Raw genomic sequence first — 12,237 nt, forward strand, 5'->3', positions numbered from 1 at the left:
GATCAAGTTTTTCAAAGAAGGCTTAACTTTTTACTTAATGTGACCCAAAATGAGGACTGAGAACATAAACTCAGTGTGAAAATATTTAAAGGTCGAGTCAAGAGGCCATTTTTTTGTTTTTTTTAAATAGGACCAGAAGTGGGGGGTTTTTCAACTACAGCTATCGCCACCTAGTGGCCTTGAGATAAATCGCAGGGCTTCATTTTTCGACCCAGAACCTACGTCCATATTTTTTTACTGTTAGTGGTAAAACCAAATGACCAATTAAAGCTGGTTAAGCTAGTTTAATTAGAAATATTTACACTAAAATTGGAAATTTACCACTCATGTAAATTTTAAACTAAATAAATACTTCTCACGTTTTAGCTCATGTAGAGAAAAATAAGCTTTGACACATTTAAAAACAGTCACATGGATCATTAAAAATAAAGCACTGCTAATTTTTCCTTTTTCTCTCACATCACGAACAGTTTCCTTAAGCAAATGAACATTTACTGGGGATCATTTTCATGCTAATATTAGTTTATAGGCTAAACGTATTGGCTAATTAGCTGCTGTAGTTGTATCTTCCTGCAGGCTAGTTGCTAATCTTGTAGCTGTTATTCTAAAGCTGAAAACATCAGACATGTCAGTGACTTATTGTTAGACTAAGATTTTTACATGTACAATAGTTTTATTAAATGTGTGTAAGACATTTCCCATGTAACTTGGTGATGTATTTACCTATACCTATAGCTAGTGTAATATAGCCAGCTTATCATGTGTGTTTGCTCCATTAAAGGCATTTTCAAGCTACACAAACAAACTAATTAAGTTCAACTCCGGCTTGGTTTTAGCTCTTAAAGATAAGTAGCAAACTCCCTGTTGATGAGGACGAGTTTCCACCTCATCCTCAGAACCCAGGATGTCTTTCCTTCTGCCTGTCTTTATCTGTCCTGCTGTCTCTCATTTGTTTTTCCAGTGAATGGATTTCACTCAGGTGGTAGTCCCTTGCATCATGTGGAACATTCGCACAACAGTCTGGTTAGGAAGAGCAGTACAGAGCCCCAGGTAAAGCTGCCTGATTTTTATTCTTTTTAGTCCTTGACTACGTCATGCATGTGATGTGTTAATAGAAAGCATGGATGGGAAAGAAGTGGATATTTAGCTGGCAGGACTTGTTCAACAGGGACAATGTTTCTGACTGCATTAGAGGAAAAAGTGTGTTACTGTTTTCTGAGCTTTACTTATAGAGACTCATAAGTGACTACTTTACACCATTTTTCTTTCTCGTGTGAGTCCCCTGGATTTATGGCAGTGCAGCACAAAATTAGTGAAATGTCACACTGATTAAAACGAGTCTAAAATTGGTGGTGTCAAGGTTTGGGACTACTTACCTCACCGCTGTGTGCTCTAAAGCATTCCCCATCCTGTCAGGCTTTTCTCAGGCGTGACATTTAAACAATCTGTTTGGACTGCTGTTTGTTCCCCACCACACGAAGATAACTGCTTATTTTAAGAACGCAGGCAGTATGACTCAGTTTTGTCACATAGTGGATCAGTTTAAAGCACACGAGAATAAGACGCTACAGAGATTTTTCCCATAGTGCATCACTTATTATGAGTAGCCTCACAGGTGCAGCACAACTAACAAAAGTACTTTGGGGATGGCACTGGAACAAGCAACAACTTTTAGATTAGTCAGAGCGCGACCAGTCCAGGATATTTAAGGTTGATACCGATATTTGGTGATTTAAAAAATCTGATATTGTCCGATATTTTTTGTTGTGTTTGTGGTGTTCATAGACATTATAAAAGATGGACATAGCTACCGTGACATCATCCATTTGTTTCTGAAGTCCTGTTTTGAAGCCCCGAGATGAAAGTTTCTGCCATCCCTTTGTGGCAAGAAGGGGGAAAGTCTGTGAAACCGCACGCTTGTTGGCTAACATCTTGTTAGCCAATGTGCTAGTTGTGACTGACATTTCAAAACAGACTATAAACAAGATTTGCAAAATATGTCCAATTTTTTTTCTTTTTCTTTTTTTTTTTTTATTCCACATCACCCAAAATAAGTGAGTGAGCCCATAAACTCAGCAGGAAAGGGTTTCATTTTCCCACTGACTTCCATAGGCCTGGAAGTCTTTGTTCAAGCACAGCCATCAGCATCTGGTGGCTTTGGGACAGAATGCAGGTTTAAGTCACTTCTTTGTCAAAAGCTGTGTCCATGTTTTGTCTGTGCTGGTGTTCCAAACACATGTTGCCAACAGGAAAGTTGCAGAATTCCTTGTGGACAAACAATGCAATGTCGAACAGTGTTTCGATCATCTCTGCTGTACTCATTGAATTTTGATTTACTGGCAATTTTATAAACCAATCTAAGTGAAAACAGCAATCACAGACATTTTGGCTAACATCTTGTTCTATTTCAAAGTTTTTAAAGCTGCAGTTTTTGGTTATTGGTTAAAAACAGGAAGTAAAACAGTCACACATCTGCCTTTGTGTTATAGCTAACGTGTTAGCAAGCTAATCTGATTGGACACAGTTCGATGTGCCACATTCGTTTACAGTTATTCTGAGAGCAGCTCCGCAGAAGTTTGTGCTCTTTACCTGTTAAACACTCCACTGTGTTTTTAGCTTATTGTTAGCTGCAGTTTGGTGTAAGGAAAGTAGCTTAATGTTATAGTACATAATAATACAGTCATAATACAGTTTTTACAGTGGGCCAAAAGCAAAAAAAAGTATGCTGAAAGGTATTAAAACTGCAGTTTAAAGTGATAATTTCTTTGGTCAATACAGATGTTAACTTTGAATTATACATAAAGTAATTTCTTGCACTATAACTACAAAAATATTGATTTATGCACCTTTTGTTGTAAATACAGCATGCTTTCTAAAGGGAGAATGTTGCATGAGGTGCTTTTCCATAATGAGTCTGTTTGCTATAGTAGACGGCAGCTTGCATTGCCCTAATTTAAGGAGGCACACAGGGGCACGAGCGTGGCAGGTAATTAATACACTGCTCTAGTTTAAAACAGTGGAAGACTTCGACGTTTCCAATCTGCAGCTGCAGCCTTTGGTTTAACTAACAGCAGGCGGTGCGTTAAAATACCAAAGTTAACACAAACTGACTAACAGCATTTTGGCAGAACATTACTATTGGTCAGTACTTGCCTTGTTGACTGATATCAGGATATTGTGTATGTTATTGTGTTTTAGGTTTACTCGTTTAAATGAAACGGTTGCAGCTGTAACAATAGTAATTTCCCTTTGGGATCAATAAAGTATTCTGACTGACTGACTGACTGACTGATTGGCTAATGAGATTATCAGTGTCAGTGGCCGATATTTATCTCATCAGTTTGACATTGGCTGAATGGTCAAATATAGCACTAGAGCACTAAAGAAGAGCAGCAGCATAAAGTTAAAGTTGTTTTTTTTAAAGGTTATTGTGACTTGCTGTCTTTGCACTTTTAGCAAATACAAAATTGATCTGATGGGGAAACACTGAACAGCGGTAAATGTCATCTTATTGGTATCGGGCAGTATATTAGTATATCCATAAATTTTTTTAAGTGGGTTTTTTTCAAGTTGCTAAAATACATTTTGCTACCAGCTCTGCCCACAGCGTTCCACTGCTTAGCTTCCCTTCTGTTACGCCTAGTGGCATCGCTGACTGCCAGTCGCCGTAGGTAACACCCTGACTTTGGATAATTGCCTTATACAATCCCACATTAAATAATCCACACTATCCTCTTAACTCTTAAGCAATATAATAACTTCAGCTAAATAAACACCAAATTTCTGACGCAACAACTCACTCCATATTTTATCTTTTCGCTGAATTATCGATGTAATGATGTACATATATACAGCTACTGTATAATGATGATATGTGATGCCATCTTTCCACATTTCACATGATCAGACATCCTCTCTCTTCCCCGTCTCAGTATTAACGGAGCAGCTGATGGCAGTTTGAGCACATTAATCCCTCCTCCAGTATCTGCTCCCTTGATCGTAATTAACCAGGCACTCAGGGTGCAATTATCCAGGATCCACCCACCACTTTTTCACTTGCTGTCACCTCGCTTTTCTCCTTTTCTGCATCACACACTCGTGCACACAAACCGAGTCATTCAAACAACTATAAACACACACATGATACTGATGATTCAAGGTCCTGTTCCCTTTTCTGTCTTTATTTATTCTGTAGGAAATGAGCTGGTTAATTCCCTACACTTTTCATCTAGTTTTATTTATTAATTTTTTTGGTTTTTCATGCACTGCTGGTTTATCCCAGAGCACTGGAAATGACTCTGTTTGGAGCTTAAGTGTTAAAAAATCACACACGCATACATCCACAGTCACACAAAGAGAGAAAGCAAACCATGCTTTGCTTTGCTCTGCAGAACTATCCTCCCTACTCTGCACAGCAACACACACAAACACACACTGGCAGCAGCAGCAGCAGCAGCAGCACAGAGAGCGCCAGACAGACGCTAAGAGCGCTCGCCTGGAAAACAACTGTGTTTGCGTGCATGTGCGGGTGACGGTGTGTGTACGTTGAGCAGTCATGTCCGACACAGAGGATGGAGGTTTTGACGGAGCGTCCTTCTTCTCTCTGCAGTGCCCAGGATCGACGTCGCCCACGAGGAAGCAGAACAAGGAGACCACGGTCACGGTGAGTGGGACAACTAATGGGAACTCTTAACTAACCGTGAACTCACCCCAGAGCACTACGATGGTCCCAGAGGGTCAGGTTTGAACACGAGCAGGGGAGAACTGAAGTCTATTTTTTCCCTCAACTTAGGAGCTGAGAAAACCATTTCCAATGCAGATGTCTTAGTGTACTTTATTTATCCGACTCCATGATTGCTGCATCATTTCAAATACATCAGTGCATATACTAACTAAACAAACTCTAACTGGACTGCGGCTGTAAATGTGCTTCTTTTCCTCTTCAGTGTTGTGTTCTTTGTTGTTGCTGTCCACTCCTGTGAGAAGTGTTTGGTGCTTGTTTTCAGTTGCTAGTGTACAGATACACAGTGACATCATCCTGTTCAGCATCCAGATGATTTCTCCTCTGCTGTCAGGTCATTACTTCCAGTTTGGACTCATACTAGGGTAAATAGCACAAGTCCTGCTCCTGGGAGGTCATGAATTAAGCTCAGGCTTTTGGCTTCCAAAGAAACCAGAGTTATGCTATTGATAAGCAGATAGTTATAACAGGAAACGTGAGTGAGAGAAAAGGTGAGGATACCAACACTTGGTAACAAGTAGCTGCTGCTGAAGGTGAAAGTTGCTTTTCATTCTTGCACTGACCGTGTGCACTCTGCGGTGGGAAAGGGCTGTTGTTTAAATTCTTGAACGCCAAATTTAATTTACATTAGAAAAAAAATGTTTTTGCATTAGTTTGACTCAAACAAAACGAGGCGTCTCCTTTTAAAGCAGGCGCAGGAAACTGCTGTCTGATATGAAAATAGAACAGCTTTTAAATCGGTCTCTAGCAGGTTTACTAATGATCTCCTGATGCCTGAAAGACAAAAAAACGGGACTCTAATTTGGCGTTAGCCTCGAAGTGCAGGGATGAGCCCCTGGGGCCATTCAGCCAGTGAAATTTGCCCCCCCGTAGTGATGCTGGCAGCTTTACAGTTTTTTTTTTCCTGTGGCGATAATGCTGTGCAGATTCTGCTCCATTTAAACCTTGTGGAGTTTTTATCAGAAGTTTATTCTTTTATGAACATGCTACAAGTTATTATTATTTATTTGCATTGTTACCAAACCATAATATTCAGACACAATAACAGACACAGTGTGACGTCTTCAATGAATGCAAACAAACTAAGTCTTTCATTTAGAATTCGTTGGACGTCGCCGTGCCCTCATGTTTGCCAAAGGAAGTGGGGGTCAGTTTAAAGCCCTGCTAGCTGTCAGCCTCTGGGTCTCTGCAGTTAAATAGGAAGCCATTGCTTCAAACAAATTATAAGCTTCAGAAGCCAAGAGAAAGGTTGAATTAGAGGCTTTTTCTTCTAATTCCTGCCATTTCAGGCAGAATATTGGGTCTGGAAAAGACATCAGCACAGCCAGATTTGTTGAGTTCCCCTGAAAGGCATGGCTTTGGTATCAGACAAGAGCGCCACTGAAGTTTTTTTAAATAGAAACTGCGTATCATCGCTGCCGGCTGATTACCTCCCGAGGTTAATGGGAAGGAATACGCCTGCTGTTCGCCCTGAAGTGAAACCTTATGTCTACCCGTATCTCTTTATTGTGAAGAAATGTGTCTGTTTTCTTTTTTGAAATGTCGTCTCTGTCTTTTCTACTTCCTGAGAACTTGACTTGGCGGCGAACGAATCTGCAGAGCGAGTTGTAGATTTTCAAAGTAGAGTTTTTGTTCTGCTAAACCTCGAAGTGATGAATTGTCAAAGCAGCTCTGACATGTGAGAATCTTATTATGCGGTGTGAGTGCACTCCTCGAAGCGGTGAGGTTAGCGGTGGTTGTCTGCTACCTTCCCTGCCAGCGTACAAGTTTAAAGAGCGTACCGGAGCGTCGTCAGCTGCGTGCCGTCCCTATGCTTCTGAGTGCTTCGCAGCAGGTAGACTTGTAGCCAGCACACTTAGGAACGCTGCCGCTGACAGTTTACTACACCAAGATAATTAAAGGCAATCTTTGGGAATCCATTCCACTGATTGCTCTGGGCCACAGTAGAGTGAAGAGTGTTGTGCTGTAGAGCAGAACAATGTATCCTTAAAAAAGCTAAGAACCACAATGGCTGTGTTGACAGTGCTGTCCCTGAGGACGGCGAGCATTGAAACAAAATAAACGAACAATACCAGGTTGATTGGAAATTTTTTTTACATCAGCATCTTCTCATAGCTGCAGAGATGAGAGTGTTGCCAAAGCAACAGAGCACACACTACCTTGAATACTAGTGCAGAGGCCTGTGTGTGTGTGTGTGTGTGTGTGTGAGTGTGAACTGCCTGTCAACAGAAGGAGCACTAACAGGTGCGTCAGAGCAGAGTTATTGGTCGTGATCCTGTGAGCGGCCCTCACTGTGGCGTTGAGCAGCTCTCTCCCGCTCTCTCTCCTGCAGATTAACTGTGTGACGTTCCCATCACCGGCCTGCATGCCTGAGCAACAGCTACTCAAACCAAATGAGTGGAGCTACTGTGACTACTTTTGGGTAAGTTCACCTCAATATTAAGATGATATGAATTGTTTTCTGTATCTTTTTCATTTCTTAAGCGATGGCTCAAGAGCAGGAACTTAATCTTTAAGTTGCAGATTAAGACGCACAGAATTCATGGTTTGATGTCTGACTTCAGTGCGTTTTTGTCACTGGAGAAAACCTCCTGGGGTTTTTGTGCCGAGCTTGTAATCCTTAATCACAGGAGAGAGAAAAGCAGTGTTGATATCATACATGTGACAGGGCCGTGGCAGATCCTTGGCTGGTCTGTGATCACAATGAGATTGGTATCTTATCGTTGGATGTAGGACAGGGGTCTCAAACTCGTGGGCCACATCCGGCCCCACCCCCTACTTCCCTACATTTCGCCAACTCCTCTTAATTGGAGGGGAAAGCGAAATGTCAAAAAAGTAACTTAAAGGGCCAATTCGTATGTTATTTTTGACATCAAATCGCGGACCTGAAGTAGGGGGCGGGGCCGGATGCAGCCCGCGAGCCGCGAGTTTGATGTAGGATGATAATTTTTGCTTTTCTTGTTGTTTAGGCGTTGCACATCATTAGCAGTGAAACTTTTCTCTTTTTTTTTAATGATCTGGTACGCAATCATCCTTTTTCCTGGAGACAAGAAACAATCCCACATCTCTGCCCGTCTGTACAACTGTTTCTTCGTGAATCCAGTATTTTCTTAATGATCTTTAATAAAATCAATCACAGATTTGTCTGATTTTTAAATTACTGTTAAAATCCTGTTTTTTAAAATTATGCCACCAAGAGTATATTAATAAAATAAAATATAAAACTGGTGATGATCTAAGGTGTATGCCTGAGGCTCCTTTCTTGAAAACACCAGATTATCACTCTTGTTAATTTGGTGCAAATCCATGACAGCATGGAGTCAAAAATCTACTTTAATCCGACAATGAGTGGGAAAAGCTTCAGTTTATGAAATTCCTTTGGGAGCCTTGATGCCATTTTATTCATGGCATCAAGGCTCCCACTCCTCAATCTAGGAGCATGGGGTTGCTCTTAGTTTGAGCAGTGCACTCAGTCCTGTCTCACATTTACACACACACACACACACACACACACACACACACACAAACCATAATTTACCACTGCAACAGGTAAATAAAGACTTTGAATCCACTGGAGCTGAAAATGTTACACGCACCAGTGAAATGCATCCTAAAAACCATTCATTAAGTTAACACTGGCCTAATACATCTTAATTTGCACAGTTCACTGGTTATACAGTACAGCACAGAAACATTGATCCACCCCTTATTTCTTTGTTTACTTGAAAAGCAATTTATTGAAAAATGTGCAAACATATGCGTTACTACAGTATAAAAGGCAAAAGCAGAGTTTGTACAGTCTGATGGGTTTGAAAGTTCAGGATGAGCACCTTCATTCTTCAGCACGGTGGTCTTCAGGAATAAGGAATCGCTCTCCAGGCTTCTTGAAGGACTTCTCAAAGCTCTTCTTTGCATGTTCGCTGCCATTTGTTTCATTTTCAGTCGAGATGATTCCACTCTGCTTCATTAATGATGCGGTCTGGGCTCAGTGGAGCCAATCCACAGCTGAGCTTCACTGTGTGTTTTTCTGTCCAGGGATGCTTTCACTGCACTGGCAGTGTGGGATCATTGCTAGGCTGAAAAATAAAGCTGTTACCAATCACTTGCTTTCTAGATGGTATTGCTTGAAAAATCTGATGGTACTTTTCTGTGTTTATAATTCCATTGATTTTGGCAAGATTCCCAACACCACCGGCTGAACTGCAGCTCCAGACCATGACTGAACTGGTGTCAAACCGGACTTCATCTGGATCCGATCCAGATTCTGGATTTGCGGGCTACTTGAATTCAACATGGGAAACTCCATTTAATGAATATTTTTGGCTGCATCTCAGCTGAAAAAGACACATCATGGTTTCAATAAGAATCCTATCACTGTTGTCCATAGAAATGTAACATTTGATGGGGATATGATCTGGATAGAATAGAATAGAATGCCTTTATTGTCATTATACAGGATGTACAATGAGATTGGAGGACCACTCCTGTTCAGTGCCATGTAACAGAAAATCAAACTCTCTAAAATAAAAATATTATGAAAATATTATAATCTAGTATGATCAATATAATCAAGAGATATACAGATACGGATACGTGACTATATGACACAACTTCTGACTCTCAGTCCGATCACTCAGTTCCCTTGTTATCACCAACCCGACAAATCGCATATTTTTAGAGAAAATGAAAATGACCATGAAAGGAAAGTTATACCTTGGAAAAATCAGGGCATGAACAGTAGAGCCTGTTATCTCAGTGAGTCAGTGTTTGGAGAGGGACGACGTTAAATCCGCTGAAACGTCTGCCGGGGGCGGGGCTTGTTGTGCCTGTCACCACTTTTTTTTTTCTATTTTTCAGTTTCTTTTTTATTTAATTACTTATTGAATTAGGTTGAAATGAAGGAAGGAAGGATGTTTGCTTGGGATCGTTTTGTTTATTTGAGGCACAAACTGTAAAACTTTGTCTCGTTTACATTTTCAAAACTTGATCAACGGCTTGTAGTGACTATATTTTAGTAGGTAAAAAAACATTAAGTATCAAAGTTGTCAAAACAGCCTGAAACTACATAAGTTGATGATTTTGTGAAGAAAGTGCCGCCTCTCGGTGACTCTACACCCGGGGGGCGACTCGTAGCGGCAGTTCTGTATCTGTATGAATTGTGCTTTGGCAGATATTGGTAAGCAACAACAACAACAAAAAGTCAAATTCCTTCATTTACTAATGAATACATAACAGCAATTTTTAACCAGGGTTCAACCTTATAAAAAAAACAGCTGTTCAGGCCTCTGGTCACCTCCACCTGCCTGAAAAAAAAAAAAAGCTATAAGTTATATATTATCTCTGCCATAATTCTGTTATGTTTTCTAAGTTCTACCAAGTCCAAAGCAGGATACAGACACACATCTCACTGCTGTGGGCACAATCTGAGCAGCCTCCGTCTCACGTGCCCCATTCTCTGATAGAAACGGGTGATAATTAAATCACATTTAAAATTAGAAATTAGTTTTTATATAGAAACATTTTGCAGTTCTGTTAAATAATCTGTGTAAGCTTCAGAGAGTTGAATCATTAATAAACATGCTCTGTGTGTCACTTTCTGCTTTCTGGCTCAAAGTGGTGGATTTCTTTAAAAAAATATTTGAAAACAGAGGTAGAAAAGTACTCAGAGGAAATATGAAAGGGGAAAAAATACATTTTAAATGAGAAATAAGTTGTCATCAAGAAAGAAATCCACTGGGCTTGACACTGCTGCTCTTCCCAGTAAATTATCAAATGAACATCCTCGTGAGTCCATGCAAACAAAAACACCACCAGATCCTTCTCATCTTTCAAAATGATTCCATATTTATCGCTGGCCCAACAATCAGGATTGGCTTTAATAAGATCCAAGACATGGCGCAGTAGGAAAATACAGTACATGTAACTGGCTGGACCACAGCGAGGCCAGCTGGCCTCAGCTGCTCTGTTTGGACATTTCCCACCCCTGCAGTGTAATTTCTACCAGGTGCAGTTTGTGTGGTAACACACTGTAGTCACACACAGAGGTGACAATGCAGTAGAAAGGAGAGAGTGGGGAAAGTGGATGTCAGAGTCAGGGAATGGCTGTGTTTCTGTAAACGCTCTCCAAACTCAGAATACTTATGAGCCTCAGGTAGTTTCAGGTAGTTTCAGTTATAGCCTGTATATAAAGATGTACGAATTATCACCACCTCCATAGAAATGGCTGCCATTCATACACAATCATTTATAACAACAGTCTGCATAGGAGTGAAGTAGTGAAGCTCTTGAACTTCTCATCGCTCACCCACCACAATCTTGACTGTATTAGACTGTTGTAGTGCATTTTCTACATAAAACATTAGCAGTGTCTGCTAGCAAATTATCTATCAATGGTCATTTCCCCATGTTGTCCTCTTAGGCTGTTTCATTATTTAAACACAGTCATGCACTGGACTCAAAGAAGCATTTTCGTTGAATTTGGACCATTAGCAACAACAAAGTAATCTTTCTAATTGACCCACATTAAAATCTTCAAATTTCCTCCCAGAAATTACTTTTCACTTGTCTCTAAAACAGTGGTAGTCACTGAAGATGACCTCAGAGGTTGATGTCAATTGATTTCGCAGGCTACAGAAATCAAAATGTCAACCGGCGTGAATGCCAGGAGAAGTAAGAGGAAAAACGAAGAGCAAATGAAAATTTCAGGCATGATTTAAGATGAGTGGATCATCGCTGACAAGTTTTTTCCTCGCCTCCATTGTTCTGTGCTGTGAGTGTGCGTGTGTGGCTCCGCGCGCGCATGTTTTGCTCGCTGTGCAGAGAATGTCAGCTGTTATTTTTTTTTCTTTACGTCAGCTGGAGCCAGGGGCGTAGGAATAAGTTTCCTATTGGGGGGGACACATATCGGAAACCTGACAGATCCATAAATACTCTGAGAAAAGCATTTAAAAAAATGCTATTTGATCTTTTACTTTATTAGTTTTCAAATGTTTCTTGGAAAAATAGTGTTGTGTACACTTATATGATTGCATGTATAATTTACATATGTATATGTTTTATAATCGTAGGACGTGGGCAAACTGGCTTGATCACAGATAAATGTTACCAGTGCATAGATAATTGTTACCAGTGCACAGATAATTGTTACCAGTGCACAGATAAATGTTACCAGTGCATAGTTACCAATGCACAGATAAATGTTACCAGTGCACAGATAAATGTTACCAGTGCACAGATAAATGTTACCAGTGCACAGATAATTGTTACCAGCGCAGAGATAATTGTTACCAGTGCACAGATAAATGTTACCAGCGCACAGATAATTGTTACCAGTGCACAGATAATTGTTACCAGCGCACAGATAATTGTTACCAGCGCACAGATAAATGTTACCAGCGCACAGATAAATGTTACCAGCGCACAGATAAATGTTACCAGCGCACAGATAAATGTTACCAGCGCACAGATAATTGTTACCAGCGCACAGATAAATGTTA

The 12,237-nt window shown here is 40.4% G+C and overlaps 1 protein-coding gene across 1 annotated transcript in view; it reads left to right on the forward strand.

Annotated features, from left to right (window-relative positions):
* Positions 1 to 12,237, forward strand: part of gas7b (growth arrest-specific 7b) — a 74,639-nt gene that overhangs the window by 35,975 nt on the left and 26,427 nt on the right. Inside the window, exons 4-6 of the mRNA XM_030754308.1 lie at positions 962 to 1,050; positions 4,610 to 4,663; positions 7,074 to 7,163. Coding sequence (XP_030610168.1) covers positions 962 to 1,050; positions 4,610 to 4,663; positions 7,074 to 7,163 — 233 coding nt within the window. The remainder of the gene's footprint in view (positions 1 to 961; positions 1,051 to 4,609; positions 4,664 to 7,073; positions 7,164 to 12,237) is intronic.

This window comes from Archocentrus centrarchus, chromosome 19 (genome assembly GCF_007364275.1).
Source record: "Archocentrus centrarchus isolate MPI-CPG fArcCen1 chromosome 19, fArcCen1, whole genome shotgun sequence".
NCBI classification, from domain to species: domain Eukaryota; kingdom Metazoa; phylum Chordata; class Actinopteri; order Cichliformes; family Cichlidae; genus Archocentrus; species Archocentrus centrarchus.